This window comes from Jaculus jaculus, chromosome 6 (assembly GCF_020740685.1).
Source record: "Jaculus jaculus isolate mJacJac1 chromosome 6, mJacJac1.mat.Y.cur, whole genome shotgun sequence".
Taxonomy (NCBI): Eukaryota; Metazoa; Chordata; class Mammalia; order Rodentia; family Dipodidae; genus Jaculus; species Jaculus jaculus.
The window spans coordinates 80,105,262-80,125,332 of record NC_059107.1 but is presented as its reverse complement, the minus strand read 5'-3'; the positions used below and the strand labels follow the sequence as shown (position 1 = coordinate 80,125,332).

General features: G+C 39.2%; 1 protein-coding gene across 12 annotated transcripts in view; it reads left to right on the top strand.

Moving 5' to 3' along the window:
• The window catches only part of Kif21a (kinesin family member 21A), a 166,437-nt gene that overhangs the window by 111,933 nt on the left and 34,433 nt on the right, over positions 1 to 20,071 (top strand). For all 12 annotated transcript variants that reach the window (XM_004662178.3, XM_045151552.1, XM_045151555.1 and 9 more), the window contains 3 exons: positions 14,857 to 14,917; positions 15,291 to 15,345; positions 17,679 to 17,896. In XM_004662178.3, the coding sequence (XP_004662235.2) occupies positions 14,857 to 14,917; positions 15,291 to 15,345; positions 17,679 to 17,896 (334 nt within the window). The remainder of the gene's footprint in view (positions 1 to 14,856; positions 14,918 to 15,290; positions 15,346 to 17,678; positions 17,897 to 20,071) is intronic.

Sequence of the window (20,071 nt, the reverse complement as noted above, 5' to 3'; positions counted from 1 at the left end):
TTCTGCTGGCAGTTTGTAGACATGTCAGAAGCATGGGCTGCAAATGTAGTATAAGTTCATGTAGCCTACAAATTATGACAGAAAATTTTTCTAGAGATTAGGACTATAATTTACATAAAATAAGGTGAAGTGATATGGGAATCTTGAGGTGTATTTCAGAACATTGGAACCTTGTCTTAGCTCTTGGGTGAGCAATAACTCAGGAGCAAAGGTCCTATAAACTCGAAGGTCACTCACGGCTTTCACTAATTCATTGGCCTCTGGATTCTTTTCTTATGAATTAAAAAAATTGAGATCCATAGACCTGAGCATAAAGCTCTGAAATATTTCATTAGATTATAGAAAGAACTTAAGAAAAGGAAGGAACTCTTGCCTGGTAATGGGAAAAGAGGGGGTTTCCAGAAATGGGGAAGCCCACTTTGAAAGCCAGGTTGGGATGTTTTTTGTGAGCCACCTGGATGAGTGGCTGGTCTAGTCAGTCCAGTCCTGATATCAGGTGTCTAGGGTCAGGTTTTCTGGAAAAGGCCTAATAGTTTACATTCTTCCAGGAAAGGAAGGCATAAGAATAGAGACACTTACTTCCCTTCTCAGGTGAGGTTTCAAAAGATGATAAAAAAAAACAGATTCTCCCTCTGGCATTACTGACCTGTAGTAAAGTTCAGTGACCTAAATTCTCCCCACAGGCACAATCACATTCCTCACTTTAAAAAAAAAAAGATTTTGTTGTTTATTTTTATTTATTTATTTGAGAGCGACAGAGAGAGAGAAGGAGGCAGAGAGAGAGAGAATGGGGGTGTCAGGGCTTCCAGCCATTGCAAGTAAACTCTAGACGCGTGTGCCCCCTTGTGCACCTGACTAACCTGGGTCCTGGGGAATCGAGCCTCAAACCAGGGTACTTAGGCTTCACAGGCAAGCGCTTAACCGCTAAGCCATCTCTCCAGCCCACATTCCTCACTTTAATTTTTGGAGCCCTGTCACCCCTGAACTGTCTCATGAGGAGAATCATGGAAGTATAAAATTGAAATTAAACTGAGAATTTATCATAAAGGTGTACTTTTATAGACCTTTACTTAGCTCTTCAATTTCATCTTAAGCATTAAGCTGGATGCTAGGTCCAGAAGTAAGTATAACTCTTAACTTTTCACCCTGGAACCTTATGACCTGGTAAGGGGGACAGACCATCATGAGCTTATGACATACTGCAGTAAGGGCAGTGATGGAGATGTATACAGAGAGTAGAGCCACCCCAAAAAATGGAAGTGTTGATGACACCTTTTTAGAGGATGGAATTGAGCTGAAATATACTAGAAAAATAGAGAAAAAGAAAGCCAAGCAAAGGATAGTATTGGCTGTGGGGGGAGGGGCAGATAAAAGCGCTTGTAAGAAAAGAGGCACAGTGCAGATAAGGCCTGCAGCCGTGGCACATGAATATGAGACCTTCACCTGCATCTGTGCTCATGGTACATGTCTATGAGGGCTTAGCCCTGCAGAGACACCCATGGTCCATGAACACGAGGCCTTAGCCCTGCAGAGACACCCATGAGCCATGAACACGAGGCCTTAGCCCTGCAGAGACACCCATGAGCCGTGAACATGAGACTTAGCCCTGCAGAGACACCCATGGTACGTGAACATTTGGCCTTTGCCTGCACATCATAGCCATGGTCCATGAACATGAGGCCTTTAAGAAGATTGGTGCTCTGAGGTTATAAGTACATGACTTGCTATGATGGAATTTAAGCTCAGAGGTTAAACCACGGCAAATATCCCATAGTGCCAGGCTTGCAATCTTAGAGCCTTTGATGAACATTTTCATCCCTACCCATATTAAGGTTAGATGTTTTCTAGAGTTTACCGTATAGTTGTATTTGTGTTTAAGAGTTAGGAGAGCAGTGTGGTAAGGATCCGCAGCTTGATCATAAGAGGGAAAGGCACAGATGGAGCCTGTATGACTCCATGAACAAGCTCCCTTTGCTGTCTCCCACTCAGGAGAGAGCACTCAGACTTCAGGTTCTAGGAACAAAAATGTGGCAAGCAGTATGTATACCATATCAGTGCCAGGGAAGTCCAATAGACATTAGCACTGGGCATTTTTGTGGGGATAGTAACCATGGTGTGTATTTAACACATACCAGAATTCTAGACCCCTCAGAAGGAAAGCATGTAACTTGGTACCAGCCATATAAGATTTTGGGGTTCAGGAGGGGTCCCCCAGCATTTATGAACCTTAAGTTTTGGATTCTGTCCTAACTTTAATAAAGAATTAATAAAGACAAACTCAAGAAGGATAAATTATTATTAAGTTTATTTAGGGGGAAATCACAAATTGTGGGGTTTATTTAAGGGAAAATGGGGTCTAGGAAGAAAGGCTAAACACATGGAAAGTAGGAAGCACATTCTCATATGGAAATATTTTATAGTTTATAAGGTTCATTTAAGAGAAATCTTTATAAAAGGACTGGAATAGAGTTGTAAGCACATGAAGGTATAATGTAGATGTATACGTAGAGAGACTCAGAAAACACACATGGCATCCTCCCCGTGCATCCTGAAGAGGAAAAGTATCAAAGCAGAAGAGAAATTGAGGTTCTCTAGGAACAACTGGAGTAGAGCCACAAGCATGTGAACTTGAGAGAAACTGAGGCTTTTAAAGAGAAATTAGGGTAAAGCTGCTGGCATACAAAAAGCAGAATCTAGGAGCTTGTGTTGGGAAAATTGGGAGGAATCCACATGGAAGTTAAGAGAACAAACAGTGAGGGGGCCAGATATCAAGGCTGAGACCAAGAGATCCAGAGAGGAAATAAGTAATAATGAGAGTTACGCTCATGGTTTAGAGAAATTACAAAGGTAGCAAGCCTGCAGTTGCTGAGAGAACCCATATGGTAGAATTGGAGTGTAAGAAATGTACACACATGGTCGATTCAGGAATCAGAAAGTCATGCATTAATCAGAGTAGTTATCACAAACTATAAAGCAGAGAGAAGTGGCAATTTAAGATCAAGAAATAATGCAGTGCCCTCCCACCCCCTCCCAGCCTGGCTCATGTGTGTTCAGCAGCACAGAATAAGAGCTGGAGAAAACCATACACACACACAGAGGGTCTTTCCAGAGAGAAGACAGGCAGGGGCTGGAAGGCAGCTGCCTGTATATTATCAGACAGACAGACAGACAGACAGACACACACACACACACACACACACACACACACACACACACACACACGGAGGGTCTTTCCAGAGAGAAGACAGGCAGGGGCTGGAAGGCGCAGCCTGTATATTATCAGATTAAGGTATGTAGGGGAAGACCTGATTGGTTGGTAAGTTTGGAGGATAAACCTGATGCTCAGCCCAGTTGGGTCAGCCCTCCCAGGTAGTGCAGTAGACTGTGGGAAGCAGGGGGCACTGTGGCTCAGTCTCAATCAGACATTTTTTTTAAAGTTTTTATTAGCATTTTTTAAAAAAATTTTTATTTATTTATTTGAGAGCAACAGACACAGAGAGAAAGACAGATAGAGGGAGAGAGAGAATGGGCATGCCAGGGCTTCCAGCCTCTGCAAACGAACTCCAGATGCGTGCGCCCCCTTGTGCATCTGGCTAACGTGGGACCTGGGGAAGCGAGCCTTGAACCGGGGTCCTTAGGCTTCACAGGCAAGCGCTTAACCGCTAAGCCATCTCTCCAGCCCTTTTATTAGCATTTTTATTTAAAAAAATCCCTTGGTAATTCCCTCCCTCCCCACCTCCCACACTTTCCCCTTTGAAATTCCATTCTCCATCATATTATGTCCCCATAATAATCATTGTACTTACATATATAAAATATCAACCTATTAAGTACCCTCCTCCCTTCCTTTCTCTTCCCTTTATGTCTCCCTTTTAACTCACTGGCCTCTGCTACTAAGTATTTTCATTCCCATGCAGAAGCCCAATCATCGGTAGCTAGTATCCACATATGAGAGAGAACATGTGGTGCTTGGCTTTCTGGGCCTGGGTTACCTCACTTAGCATAATCTCTTCCAGGTCCATCCATTTTTCTTTAAATTTCATAACTTCATTTTTCTTTACTGCTGAGTAGAACTCCATTGTATAAATGTGCCACATCTTCATTATCCACTCATCAGTTGAGGGACATTTAGGCTGGTTCCATTTCCCAGCTATTATAAATTGAGCAGCAATAAACATGGTTGAGCACGTACTTCTAAGGAAATGAGATGAGTCCTTTGGATATATGCCTAGGAGTGCTATAGCTGGGTCATATGGTAGATCAATCTTTAGCTGTTTTAGGAACCTCCACACTGATTTCCACAATGGCTGGACCAGATTGCATTCCCACCAGCAGTGTAGAAGGGTTTCTGTTTTTCCACATCCCCGCCAACATTTATGATAATTTGTTTTCATAATGGTGGCCAATCTGAGAGGAGTGAGATGGAATCTCAATGTAGTTTTAATCTGCATTTCCCTGATGGCTAGTGACGTGGAACATTTTTTTAGATGCTTATATGTGATTCATATTTCTTCCTTTGAGAATGCTCTATTTAGCTCCATAGCCCACTTTTTGATTGGCCTGTTTGATTCCTTAGTATTTAACTTTTTTTGAGTTCTTTGTATATCCTAGATATTAATCCTCTATCAGATGTATAGCTGGCGAAGATTTTTTCCCATTCTGTAGGTTGCCTCTTTGCTTTTATTACTGTGTCCTTTGCAGAGCAAAATCTTTGTAATTTCATGAGGTCCCAGTGATTGATCTGTGGTTTTATTACCTGAGCAATTGGGGTTGTGTTCAGAAAGTCTTTGCCAAGACCAATATGTTGAAGGGTTTCCCCTACTTTTTCCTCTAGCAGTTTCAGAGTTTCAGGTCTGATGTTAAGGTCTTTAATCCATTTGGACTTAATTCTTGTGCATGGCGAGAGACAAGAATCTATTTTCATCCTTCTGCAGATATATATCCAGTTTTCCCAACACCATTTGCTGAAGAGGCTGTCATTTCTCCAATGAGTATTTTGGGCATTTTTATCGAATATCAGGTGGCTATAGCTACTTGGGCTTACATCTGGGTCCTCTATTCTGTTCCACTGATTTACATGTCTGTTTTTGTGCCAGGACCACGCTGTTTTTGTTACTATGGCTCTGTAGTATAGGTTAAAATCAGGTATGGTGATACCACCAGCTTTATTTTTGTTGCTCAGTAATATTTTAGATATTCGAGGTTTTTTGTGATTGCAAATGAATTTTTGGATTGCTTTTTCTATTTGCATGAAGAATGCTTTTGGAATTTTGATAGGGATTGCATTAAATGTGTAGATTGCTTTTGGTAAGATTGCCATTTTCACAATATTGATTCTTCCTATCCAGGAACAGGGGATGTTTTTCCACTTTCTAGTGTCTTCTGCAATTTCTCGCTTGAGTGTTTTAAAGTTCTCATTGTAGAGATTCTTTACTTCCTTGGTTAGGTTTATTCCAAGGTACTTTATTTTTTTTGATGCAATTGTGAATGGGAGCAATTCTCTGATTTCATCCTCTGTGTGTTTGTTGTTAGCATATATGAAGGCTACTGATTTCTGTGTATTTATTTTGTATCCTGCTACATGGCTGTAGGTTTTGATCAGCTCTAACAGTTTGCTAGTAGAGTCTTTAGGGTCCTTTATGTATCTGCAAATAATGATAACTTGATCTCTTCCTTTCCAATTTGTATCCCTTTTATGTGTGTCTCTTGCCTTATTGCTATGGCTAAGACTTCCAGAACTATATTAAATAAAAGTGGGCACAGTGGACACCCTTGTCTTGTTCCTGATTTTAGTGGAAAAGCTTCCAGTTTTTCCCCGTTTAGTAATATGTTGGCTGTAGGCTTGTCATAAATAGCTTTTATTATATTGAGATATGTTCCTTCTATTCCCAGTCTCTGTAGGACTTTTATCATGAAGGGATGTTGGATTTTGTCAAATGCTTTCTCTGCGTCCAATGAGTTGATCATGTGATTTTTGTCCTTCAACCCATTTATATAGTTATTACATTTATAGATTTGCGTATGTTGAACCATCCCTGCATCTCTGGGATAAAGCCTACTTGGTCAGGGTGAATGATCTTTTTGATATACTCTTGTATTCTGTTTGCCAATATTTTATTGAGAATTTTTGCATCTATGTTCATGAGGGAGATTGGTCTGTAATTTTCTTTTTTTGTTCTATCTTTGCCTGGTTTTGGTATCAGGGTGATGCTGGCCTCATAGAAGGAGTTTGGTAGAATTCCTTCTTTTTCTATTTCCTGGAAAAGCTTAAGAAGCAATGGTGTTAACTCTTCCTTAAAGGTCTGGTAAAATTCAGCAGTGAATCCATCTGGGCCTGGGCTTTTTTTAGTTGGGAGATTATTGATAACTGTTTGTATCTCCATGTTTGTTATAGGTCTATTTAGGTGATTAATCTCATTTTGATTTAATATAGGTAGGTCATATAAATCAAGGAAATCATCCATTTCTTTCAGATTTTCATAGTTTGTGGAGTATATGCTTTTGTAGTATGTCCCTATGATTTTTTGAATTTCTCTGGAATCTGTTGTGATTTTACCTTGTTCATCTCTGATTTTATTAATTTGTGTCTCTTCTCTCTTTCTTTTGGTCAGATTTGCTAACGGTTTATCAATCTTGTTTATCCTTTCAAAGAACCAACTCTTTGTTTCATTAATTCTTTGGATTGGTTTTTTTTTTTTTTTGTTTCTATTTCATTAATTTCTGCCCTAATCTTTATTATTTCTTCCCGTCTACTGATTTTTGGTTTGCCTTGTTCTTCTTTTTCCAAGGCTTTAAGGTCAAGCATTAGGTCGTTTACCTGTGACCTTTCTAATTTCTTAATATAGGCACTTAAGGCTATAAATTTACCTCTTAGAACTGCCTTCATTGTGTCCCAGAGATCTTGATATGTTATGTTCTCATTATTTGACTCTATAAATTTTTGGATTTCCTTCTTGATTTCTTCATTGACCCATATATCATTAAGTAGTGTATTGTTTATTTTCCATGATTTTGTGTATGCTCTATAGCCTTTCTTGGTATTGATTTGTAGTTTAATTCCATTGTGGTCACATAGAATACAAGGAATTATTTCAATTTTCCTGAATTTGTTAAGATTTGCTTTGTGTCCTAATATATGGTCTATTTTAGAGAATGTTCCATGTGCTGCTGAAAAGAATGTATATTCTGCAGCCTTTGGATGAAATGTCCTGTATATATCTGTTAAACACCATCTTCCAACCTTTCACCCTAAGATAATGTCTATCCTTTGTAGAAAGGTATGTTTCTTGGAGACAACAAATTGTAGGATCCTGCTTTTTAACCCAGTCTGCAAACCTATGTCTTTTTTGGGGGGCATTGAGGCCGTTGATATTAAGAGATATTATTGAAAGGTGTGTATTTATATTTGCCATTTTTTTTTTTTTTTTGTGGTTCCGGTTCTACCTGTGCTCTTTTAACAAGTATTTGAGTATTGCTTGTTTTTTCTAGGTTCCTTATATGTGTGGTTTTCCTTTTCTTCATCATGGAGGATTCTATCAAGTATTTTCTGTAGAGCTGGTTTTGTCTTCAAATACTCCTTTAACCTGCTTTTGTCATGGAATGTCCTTATTTCTCCGTCTATTTGAATGGATAACTTTGCAGGATAAAGTAACCTTGGTTGACTTGGTTTTCAGAACTTGGGATATATTACTCCAAGCCCTTCTGGCTTTAAAAGTTTGTGTTGAATAATCTGCTGTAATCCTGATGGGCTTACTTTTGTAGGTAACTTGATTTTTCTCTCTAACTGCTTTCAATATTTTGTCTTTGGTGTGTGTATTTGGAAGTTTGATTATAATATGGCGAGGAGAGGTTCTTTCCAGGTTTTGTCTGGCTGGGGTTCTGAAGGCTTCCTGTATCTGTATTGGCACCTCTTTCCCAATTTGGGGGAAATTTTCTTCTATGATTTTGTTGAAGACACCTACTATGCCTTTGGAGTGGAATTCTTCTCCTTCTACTATGCCCTGAATTCTTATATTTGATCTTTTCATAGTGTCCCGTATATCTTGAAATTCCCACTCATACTTTTCTATAAGTTTGTCTTTCTCTTTGTTGGCCTGTATTACATCTGCCACCTGGTCTTCTACCTTAGATATTCTATCCTCTCCTTCATCCATTCTACTGGTGAGATTTTCTAGAGTTTTTTAGTTCATTTACTGTGTTCTTCATTGCTAGTAATTCTGACTGGTTTTTCTTTATTATTTCTATTTCCTTATTTATGTCTTGTATTGCCTTCTTTATTTCATGAAATTGGTGGCCTGCATCTTCTTTGATTCCTTTGATTTCCTCTTTAAGTTCCTCTTTGACTCCTTTGATTTGTTTTCTGAATTTTTTGAACATATTTACAATCATTCTTTTGAATTCTTTTTCAGGCATTTCCTCTAACTTGTTCTCACTGGAGGTCATTTCTGATGCATTAATACTTTTGGGTGGATTTATATCGTCTTCCTTTTTAGTGTTTCTTGTGTTATAATGTATATATTTTTGCATCTTGGATTAAGTTAATGCTTAGATTTTCCAGCTAGCTGGGTATTCTTAGCTGTATCAATTGGTTTGATGTTATATATTTTCAGGGTAGGAGCTTGAGGTGTTAGATGTGGCTCTTAAGACTCTGAGAGAATCTACAAAGGTACTCCTAGCGGTTGAGTTTCCCTGCTATGGAGGTATTCAAGTAGGCTGAGTGGAATAAAATACAGGTAGATTCTAAAGGTTAACTAAATACTGTACACATTCAGTCAAAAACAGCCCCAAGTATGTATGCCAGAGTAGTTATTATAACAACCAGATCCTCTATCAACATAGAGGTTAAGATTTCTGGTCTGTTGAGGGATCCAAGTCAGCTTGTGACCAAGTGAGTCCCTTCCCTGGTGCAAACCCAGTTGCCTTGGATGAGTTTGGTCTCAGTCAAGTTGCTGCCTGGGTCGTCAGGCTGCTGTTGTGATTTCTGGAGCTGGGCACTGGCTTTTCCTGTGGGGCAAACCGAGCCTGTCCGCTGTGGCCCTGCAGAACAGCTCTCCCACTGGGTGTGTCAGCATCTGAAGCTTCTGCTGCTGGGTCGGCTGTTGCTGCCGCTCCTGGGTCTGCTGCTGCTGGGGCCACTCTTACTGGTGCCAGAGCTGCTGATGTTGCTGCCGAACTCTGCTCCTGCTTGGGTCCCGCTGTTGGCTCAGGTTGGCATGGCTGGTCCCGGGCCGCTGCTCTGTTTGCCGGAGCTGGGCTCAGGCAGTGGGGGAGGGGAGGGAGCTGCAGCTGCTCCGGTTCTCTCGCTGCTCCATGTGTTCTTCTACCTCGAGGTCTGCTCCTCCGTTGCTCACTGCCGCTGTCCCTTCACGTTTCCTGAGCTGCGGAGAGCGCGGTGTGAGGGGAAGCTCCCATACCTGGCTTTTCTTGTGGCTGGAGCTGAGCTTGGCGGCTTTCTGGTGTGCCGCTGCTGCAGCCCGTGGCAGTTGGCAGAGCTGCCGGAGCCCCTTTTGCCGGCCTGTGCGGGTCTGGATGCTCTGGATCTCTCCTACTTCTCCGCTGCTGCTTCAATTTCCTATACACCTCACTTTTTAGTGAAAGTGTGTATTTAGCTGAGTTTTATTTGGTCTTCCCCCCCCCCCCCCCCCCGGGCTGCTTTGGCGTGGTACCTACCCGGCCATATTAACTGGAAGTCTCAATCAGACATTTTTGCCAAGAGTTTCTGGTGCCAGGGCAAACCAGCTGCCACTTCCTGGTTCTCCTTGAGCCTCAATCCCTAATTGAAACTTACTCAGAAAGCTAGCTTTTTCCCTACCCTCCTTCAATATTGCCACAGTCTAGGCATAGCGAGGAACTTTGTTAGCTAAGTGTTGACAAGTATACTTTTGAGAGCTGTTTTCAGCTGTCAGCTAGAGTACAGATTTGTAATCACATGTTTCTAATGAAAATAATCAAGGACTGCTGTATAAATTCTTTTCCATATACTACTTTTTAATACAAAAGTACATATTTTAAAATATTTTAGTTTTATTTATTCACTAGAGAGAGTGAGTGAGAATGGGTGCACCAGGTCTTCTAGTCACTACAAACAAATTCCAGATACATGTGCCACCATGTGCATTTAGCTTATGTGGGTTCTGGGGAATTGAACCTAGGTCCTTTGATTTCGTAGACAAGCGCTTTAACCATTAAGCCACTTCTCCAGCCCAAGGTGCATCTTTCACTTAAAAACCTTTCTAAAATGACCGAGAAATCCCACCATTTGTTTAACTTCAGTGAAGTTAGGTTTGAAGGTATACCCTGCTGTGGGTGAACTTTAGGACATGTGTGGGTTGAGTCTGTCTCTGTATCTGAATGCTGTTCTGATGCATCTGATAACCTTGGGCTGGAGTTAAGATGTTAGAACTAGAAGCACAGCAATGAGATGATGGTGTTTTCTGATGCCTGGCTAACCAGAGTGCCTTAGACCATTTAAAATTATTTTTATTAATAACTTCCATAACTATAGATAATAAGCCATGATAATTCTCTTTCTCTCACTTTCTTGTTTTCAACTCACTCTTATCATATCCCCTTTCTCTCTTCATTAATTTCTCTTTCATTTTAATATCATCATCTTTTCCTCCTATTATGATGCTCTTACGTAGGTAGTGCCAGGCACTGTGAGGCCATAGATATCTGGGCCATTTTGGGACTGGAAGAGTGCATTGTAAGGAGTCTTACCCTTCCTTTGGCTCTTACATTCTTTCTGCCACCTCTTCTGCAGTGGACCCTGAGTCTTGGAAAGTGTGATAGGGATGTTTCACTGCTGAGCACTCCTTTGTCTCTTCTTCTCAGCACTTTCGTGCTTTTTGAGTCATCCCAAGGTTACCTCCATCTGTAAAGAGAAGCATCTGTAACCAAAAGTGAGAGTAGCATTAATATATGGGTATGAACATTAAGAGAAGTGCTTTCTGGGAAGTTTGGTGAGTATAATATATGCATTTAGCCAAACAACAATAGGCATTACTCCCTTAGGGCTCATGATCAGTTTTAGTCTTGAAGACATGCTAAGTTGGTGACTCTAGGTGGATGTTGCAGTGAGCTTCGATATGGCTGGGATGAACCACCAGACCAGACACAGTTTATAACAGGAAAGGTTTATTTGAAGCTTACAGATTCAGGGAAAGTTCCATAATGGCGGAAGAAACTGCTCCCCTTTGTATAGATCCATGCACTCTGCATACCTTTAGGCTGGAATTCCAAATCCACCCCAAAACACACCTTAGGGCTGAATGCTAGGGTTTGCCCACAATGATACTTCCCTCACCAGGGGGCTAGAGATCTAAAGCTTTAAGAAATTCCTGAATCTATTGGGGGATATCCATTCAGCTTACCACAATGGGGTACTCTTACCAAATATTTTTATGTCAAGATATAATTACCTATTAATAAAGCATACATTTGTAAAGAGGAGTTAAGTAGTTCTTATGAACTTTAAACTTTGGTTTATGTTTGTTTCATCACTCTCTATATGAAAATACCAGAAAGTATTAACTGCTTTCATATTGTTGCAGTCGGGTTCATATTGCTGGTAGAAATCACCTGACCAAGAGCAGCTTGTGGGAAAAAGAGATTTATTTTGGCTTACAGGCTCGAGGGGAAGCTCCACGATGGCAGGGGGAAATGATGGCATGAACAGATGGCCAACATATGAACAATGGCCAACATAAGGTGGACACTAGCAACAGGAGAGTGTGCCAAACACTGACATAGGGAAACTGGCTATAACACACATAAGCCCACCCCCAACAATACACTCCCTCCAGGAGGCGTTAACCCCCAAATCTCCATCAGCTGGGAACCTAGAATTCAGAACACCTGTTTATGGGGGACAACTCAATCAAACCATCACATTCTGCCACTGGTCCCCATAAACTGATAACCATACATGATGTAAAATGCAATGCATTCATTTAACTTTAAAAGTCCCCATGGTTTTTATCAGTTCCATTGATGTTCATACAGCCCCATAGTCCAAGGTCGTTTAACTGAACCATAAAACCAAAAAATTCCCCCCAAAGCCCCCACAATGGCACAGAATAAGCATTCATACTGCAAAATGTGGCATTGGGCATAGCAAAGAAATATTCAACCAATACAAGATTTAAAACAACAAGGGCAAACATCAAACTCTGTAGCTTCAAGTCCAACAACTCTAGCCAGTGACAAATCTCCAAGTCCAATAATTCTAACCAGCAACAAATCTCTGGCATTCCAATTTCACCCCTCCAGCTAGGCTACTCACAGTCCTGGAAAACTTCATGAGGGCCAGAAGCTTTCCTTAGCAGCCATCTTGTGGTTCCAGCATCTCCACTGGGTTTCTATTGCAATCCATGGTTCATCCTCATGGCCCCATGGGGTCTCCATGCAGGCATCCAGCAAACCTACTTCACACTGCCCATAGTCATTTCCAAAACACAAGACCATGTTACAAACTCAACGACCCTCTTTCCAGCATTTTTTACTCTACAAGACCAGGTAAGGTGCCAGTATGTTAATCCAGGGGGAATAAAGCAGACTTTGAAGAACAGGACTCCTTGAGCACCCAAGCCCCTTCAAAAGAATCTACATTCTTCTTGTTGCCTCATTGCAGATCAGCTAGCCCAGTCTCAAACGTTGTCATCTCTCAATTGCAGCTGAATGGGCAGCAGTTCACCCAAAGATTTTTCTTTCTGAACCATATCCCTCTGCTCATACCAGTTCATTTCTACACAAAGCAATCCTGTACAACTTCTCAGGACTCAGGCATAATAGCAAACCTTGCACAAATTGCTAGCCCAGTTCAAGCAAAGCTTTTTCTCACCCTCATCGGCCAAACCTCACAGTCCATAGTTCTTACTGCATTCAGGTCTTTCAGCTCTGACCAGAATAGTCCATCAAGCTGTACTTACAGTACTGCAAGGCATCTCTTACTTAGGCCAAGGTTGCAAATCCTTCTACATTCCTCTTGAAAATTGGCTCCAAAAGGCCAAAGCCACACAGTCAGGTGTCTAACAACAACCCCACACCTGGTACCACTTTACTGTTGCAGTCAGGTTTACATTGTTGGTTGAAATCACCTGACCAAGAGCAGCTTGTGGGAAAAAGAGATTTATTTTGGCAGAGGAAAATGATGGCATGAGCAGAGGGTGGATATCACCCCCTGGCCAACATAAGGTGGACAATAGCAACAGGAGTGTGTGACAAACACTGGCATGGGGAAACTGGCTATAACATCCATAAGTCCGCCCCCAATAATCTTGTGTGTATATGTGAAACCTGTGTGCTTGCCTCACTGTACATCTAGGTTACTTGGGACCTGGAGAGCCAAACATGAGTCCTTAAGCTTTGTAGGCAAGCATCTTAACTGCTAACCCTTCTCTCCAGCCCTGCCATTTGTTTTTAACTTTATTTTCGATATTATCAGCTAATTAAGTCACTTTGGCAAGTTGATTATCCTGGCTGGGGTTTAAATCCTTGAGTCTCCTTTGAATGATAGTTCTTCAAGGCCACCATTTTCTTACCTTCAAAAAGTAAACTTCTGTGTGGGTCTGAGATGTGGGTCAATGACAGATATTAGATATTACTAAACTTCTACAAAGATGCCTGCTACATGGAGTGAGAAAGCAAGCATCCATAGAGAGGCAGAAATGAGTTGATTGATGTGCCACTATCCACTCTGTAATATAAAATTAAAAATTAATATTTATGGCAAATCATACATATATATTTGTCATAATATTCTTCTTAGATTTGTGAATGATTTTATCATAAAATGTATTCTATTTTGAAATACATGGATACATGATCACATGCCTAAAATCTTAGCACATGTGTGGTGGTAGGAGGATTAGGAGTTCAAGCTTTAGCAAGTTTGAGGCCAGCTTGCACTACATGAGACCTTGTCTCAAGAAAAATAAAAAGTTCTACAGCATGGTAACACATGCCTGTTACTTGTAATCTTAGCCATCAGGAGGCAAAGGTAGGATCACCCTAGTCTACATAGTGAGTTCCAAGACAGCCTGGGCTGCATAGTAGGGTCAAAACCAAACCAAAAGGGATGAGAAACTAAAAACTTGCAGAAAGATGAACAACAACAACAACAGAAAATTCCAACATGATGTCAGTGGCCTACTTGCAGTATAATAGTTTACGTTTTGTAGCTGTTTTATTTACTGATGTCCTACTAGTTTCATTTGGTTTCCCCTATTGTTTTTTAGTTACTATGATTATTTTTAAGTAACAGTGGTTTATGCAAAGTAGTATAAAAACTGTTGCATGCACACCTATTGTCTGTGTCTTCCCTGTATATGTGAATGAAATGCATGCTGTTATGTGACTTTTGGGTCTTTACAAACATACTTGAGGGCAAAAATAAAAATTTAAAGAGGAAAAATAAGTTGCCGTAATTGTTAAAGCTTATAATTATGTTTGTGCTTATATAATTTTAATGACTGACATCATACCCTAAAGGAATCTCATGTGGCATTTATTTAAACTGTTCAGTTTTAATAAGTGCATTTGTATGTTTGATACAGGACAAATGCGTGCGTGCGTGTGTGTGTATGTGTGGGTAATAAAGTATTTATTTGTACTCAATCCCATTCAGGTCTCACCACTTAAATTTATGGTTTCCTATATTGAATACATCTCTCATACTAGCACAAAGGGGTTTCTTAGAAATATTTTCCTACAATTTTGTTTATTTTGACTCACTACTAAAACCTAAGTGCCCATATTGAGATGTTGAGCTGATATATATCTTTAGCATAGGGATTGTGGTCTCCATGCTAACTGTGATGTAGGTAATACTTGTCTGTTTTGACTCTTTTTTTTTAGAAAATGTAGAGGACAGTACTGATGAGGAAGCACCCTTACAAAGTCCAGGATCAGAAGGAAGGTAAGAGAGCCTCTAGAGATGGAACAGCTTGGAATTGTTTTTTTGAGGCTTTTAAAGCTCTCATTTTGTTGCATTAAACATTTACCATAAAACAATTCTGAATTTTATGGTTGAAATGATAGCACTAGAAATGGTAATATTGAGGCAAAGCTAAGTCATGCATAATTGCCACAAATTTTTAAATGAAAATATGGGAATATTTAAGAAAGAAAAAGGATTAATTTTTTAATAAATTCATCTTGATTTTTGGAAATGTTATTTTTCTGTGTTTTTCATAAACATGGCTTTTTCATAGTTGCAGATATACAGGACATACAGTGTTATAAAATAAGTCTGCATGTTTTCTGATGTTTAATTTCTTATTTGAATTTAGCACACTGTCTTCAGACCTTATGAAGCTTTGTGGTGAAGTAAAACCTAAGAATAAGGTAAGAAAAGCTATTATTTCCAGGTAAATAATTGATTTTTCTGTTGTTTCTTATGTTCACTGTTAAACTCATAGAATTCAGATTGATCTCTCAGTGGAGTCATAAGTAGACATGCATTTACTCAGATTCTCTCATTTGTAAGAAATTTAAGGTTTTTTTGTTATATTTTCCTGTGATACTTGAAAAAAATTTTTGAAAATTTTGTTGAAATTTAAACATTATTCTTATACTGTTTCTACTTGACAAAATACAATATGGAGGCTTATTCTTAAATCGTTGGTTAGTTAAATAGTAGACCTAAAGTGCCAAGGTGAGTCATTTAGATTGGTGGGTATTTTGAAATTTTAGCACTCTAGTATGTTAAGTGTTTGTTTATTTTGCTTAGTGTCTTGAGATGGTTTGAATATTAAGCTGACCCCTAATAATCAAGTGTTAAAAACTCATTATGATGTAATGTTTACTTTCAGGATTTTAAAACTACAAATGGTACATGCTGTGTATAGGAAACACATGTTACTTTTGTGATTGTATGTGGTTTATTTGATATGAGATAATTAACTAATGATCTTAATATATTTAGAGGCAAAAGAGTTATTGTAGTTCTTAATAAATGTTGGTTGAATTAATGTATAGAATTCCAACCTGGAAAGGAGTATTTGTTCAAATTGATTGGATAGATTTAAAACCCACAGTAGTTAATTGGTTGATATAAATGAATTAATTTGGCTAGATATAAAATAATGAGTGAGAAGGTAAGTCATGAGTCGTTATGATTACTGAGAGATTAATCGTGCCCCACTTAAACAGGCACCATCAGGTGGTGATAATTTTTTGTCATGTAAGAATATGAGCCAAGGTTCTCAGAGCCTCCAGTATGTTTTTTTATGAAAACATAGTATGGTTTTTTATGAAAAATAATTTTGTACTTAAACTGGAATGCTAGTAGAATAATCTCCCTATATTTTATAGATGAGCTTTGAGCTAATGGCTTGGCAGCATATACTTTAAATTTCATTGATAGTAAAACTTAAAACATCCTGATATGGTTTGGATCTTGCCTAACCACAGAATCTCTTATGGTAACTTTCAAGGCCCAGACCTGTCATAAGCCCAGTGGGTCATGCCCTTGTGAAATGCCAGAGAGTCTGGATTGATAGCCTAAAAATCACCTGAAGAGCCATTATGGTTAGGAATCCCCAAGTGCAAGTTTCTCTCTGCCCTGAAACCCTGACTTTGGGTGGAGCAGGGGAGTGAGTGTGGCTCTAGAGCGCTCTCTTTCTAAGACGGCTTTGAAGTGCTGCCTGCTGTTTCCACGCCACGCAGATGCTGAAAAGATTTGACAGAACTTCTCTTCCAGTCTTTGAAAACACAAAGTTAATTCCATAATTTTAGATAGGTATATGTAAATACTGTGTTAGTTCAGGGAATAGGAAGTTGAATAAAATAAAGTGCCTGTCCTCTGGAGGGTGTTCATTTAGTAAAACACATGCCAAGTTAATGCCTTAGTGGATAGTAACATTCTAACTCAGAGCTGTCACAGTGTGTTCACTTGGATTTCAAAAGGAATGAAAAAAATGAATTTGGATTGCAGAAAAACAACTATTTTTACCTGCCTCCCTCACGAAAGATGGTGATGAATTATCCAATGGGCTAAGTAAACATGCATGTAGTGCATCTGTAGGGAAGAGTCTCAAAAATCAAAGTTAAAATTTTATATTAAAAAAACATTTAAGCATGAGATAAGTCAGAATTTAGTTGAGCTTCTCTTATAGATTTTGGTTTAATTTCTTCCTGATTTCTTCACTTTTTCTTCCCCTTTCCTCCCTCTCTCCTTCTCTCCTTTCTTCCCTCCCTTCCTTCTCTTTTTCTTCATTCTTTCTCATTTATTTCTTTTCTTTCTTTTGAAAGGCAATCACTTGTTGAGAGAGCTGGCCACTTAGCAGGACAGCACAGTGACTTTGGAAGCAAGGCCACATGGCTTTGGATCCAGCTTGGTCTCTCCTGTTTGTATGACAATGGGCAGATTGTTTGGCATCATTGTCTTCCAGTGTCCTCATTTGTGATTGAACTTGCCTATCCACAGCTAATGTAGGGTTTAGAATTATGTCTGGCCCATAACTACAATTCAAGTGTTGGCTCCCACTGCAGCCTTGAAAGATCTTACCTAGCTATAGCTCTGGCTTGTCACCATCTCACCTTTCTGTTTGGCACACACGCAAAGGAAGACACGCTAAATGTTTTTACCTGTTTCAAACTAATATAAATCTCTGTTCCCTAATCAAATTCTGTGCAGAAGTTTGCTTCTGATCGCTTTTCCTGTCATTTCTAACTAGGCCCGGAGGAGAACCACCACTCAGATGGAATTGCTGTACGCAGCAGATAGCAGTGAGCTAGCTTCAGACACTGGTGCAGGAGATGCCTCCTTGCCTGGCGCTCTGACTCCTGTTGCAGAAGGCAAAGAGCTTGGAATGAATACAGAGACAAGTGGTACTTCTGCTAGGGAGAAAGAGCTTCCTCCCCCACCTGGCTTACCTTCTAAGATAGGCAGCATGTAAGTCTGGCCCAGCTATACTAACTTTCTTTTGCCTTTTTGAAAATAACATGCATGTTGCTAATTTTTATTTATATTTTTGAAAATATATAAATAGATTTCTGAGTTTTTTCTATTAGGTTTTCTTTTGTACTAGAAATTTATGTTAGGTATTGTCTTCCTTAATTTTTTTTTTTTGGACAAAGTAATTTTTAAGATGAGATATTCTTTCTTGAATTTCTTCATTTTGTCTTGAAATTTGAGGATAATTCCAAAGAGTTATAATTTTTTAAGTTATGAATTAGAGATAAAACTTACTTAAAAATAACTAAGTTAAATTGTACAAATAAAGCCATTATATATAAACAGAAGGTTTTAAAGACCCAGATTTGCCCCAAATTACCTATATCCTAGTTCTAAGACCCTGGTCAGGATGGTAATTTTTTTTTTTTTTTTTCCCCGAGGTAAGGTGTCACTCTAGCCTGGGTGACCTGGAATTCACTATGTAGTCTCAGGGTGGCCTTATACTCATGGCGATCCTCCTACCTCTGCCTCCCAAGTGCTGGGATTAAAGGTGTGTCCCACCATGTCCAGCTAGGATAGTAAATTTTTATAGCCCTTTTAAGAAAAAAAAAAAAAAACTTATTCAAAACAGCATGTTTTGAGTTTTGCTTATTCACTAGATTGAAGTTCATTGTATTTCTGGGATGAGCAGCTGCACAAAGTATTTTTATTGTCATTACTGAGGTACAGAAGGTAACAGGCTCTTTCCTGTTTATAATAACTGACACAACAACCACCCTTTTATTCAAAACAAATCTTGCTTGTGTTTTATTTTCATTTTTATTTTGAGAGCAAAGAAAGGTTTCCCTACACATCCTATAACATGTTAATAAGTGTGTGTACCTCACATGTTTCCAAATTTTGGTAGTCATATTAAAATTTGATGCTGTTTCACTTATAAAGATTTCTCTGTATTTGGTTTTTTGCGGTAGAGTCTCACTATAGCCTGGGCTGACCTGGAATTCACTATGCAGTCTCAGACTGGCCTCGAACTCACATCAATCCTCCTATGTATGCCTCCTGAGTGCTAGCATTAAAAGCATGCACCACCATGCCCAGTTTATAAAGATTTTTAATGACTTTTTTTTTTTTTCAAATGAACCTTGGGTTTCTGGAATAAATCCATATCTGTATTGAGGACTATTGTTCCCAAAGGCAACCACTTAATATATGACTACAAATAATACAAAATAACAAACTTTTCACCCTTGAGTATCTGTTTTCCACTTGATAATCCCGTTTGCTCCCTTTGGCAGAACTGTCTTGCATGTGCTTGAGGTGGCATATGTAACTAACAGTTGGATATTGCTAACCAGTTATCGCCGTGGCTTCAATGCTGTGCGAGATGAGAGTAAAGGAAATGCTGTGGTGAAGGTAGTGATTTAGAACTGAGGATAGATCTTTAGGAATTTGCATGTGTTCAGCGTGTAGTTTGTCTTATGAGTAAGGCCTTTTGGAACTTCAAGACTAAATCTGTGGCCTGGAATCCAGATTCAGGTAATATATCCTTTTGTCTTTTATAAATGTATCTTTTATGACAGATTATAGAAAATATATTTAGACTCTACCTCTTCATATGCTTGATTTACTTGTAAATTTTCATAAATTTACAGGATTGAATTCATAAATCCTTTCATTTTTTTAAATTAAGTTAGTTTTGTTTTTGAGAGGTGTTATAGCCCACATTACATAGATATAATTTGCCTGTTTTTGTTGAATTCAGTGTCTCAAGAAAAATTTAGAAGTGAAGGAAGAGAATAAATTAATTAATTAAAAATCACCGAGGGCTTGGAAGTTGCCTTGGTAAAATGCTAGTTGCTCAGGTATGAGGACAAGTTTTATCTGCAGCATCCAGGTGTGGTGGTATGTGCCAGGAATCACACAACTGGGGGTGCAAAGACAATAGAATCTCTGGGGCCCATTGGCCAGCCAGTCTAGCCTAATTGGTGAGATCCTGGCAAATAAGAGGTTCTATATCAAAACGTTAGATGTTGTTCCTAAAGACAACACTTGAGTTTGTCCTCTGATCCCCCCACCCCTCCATACACAGATACACACACTCTCGCATGCACAAGCACACAAATAAAAATAAATAATAAATAAATTAAAAGGTAAATTGCTCTCAAGCTTTGT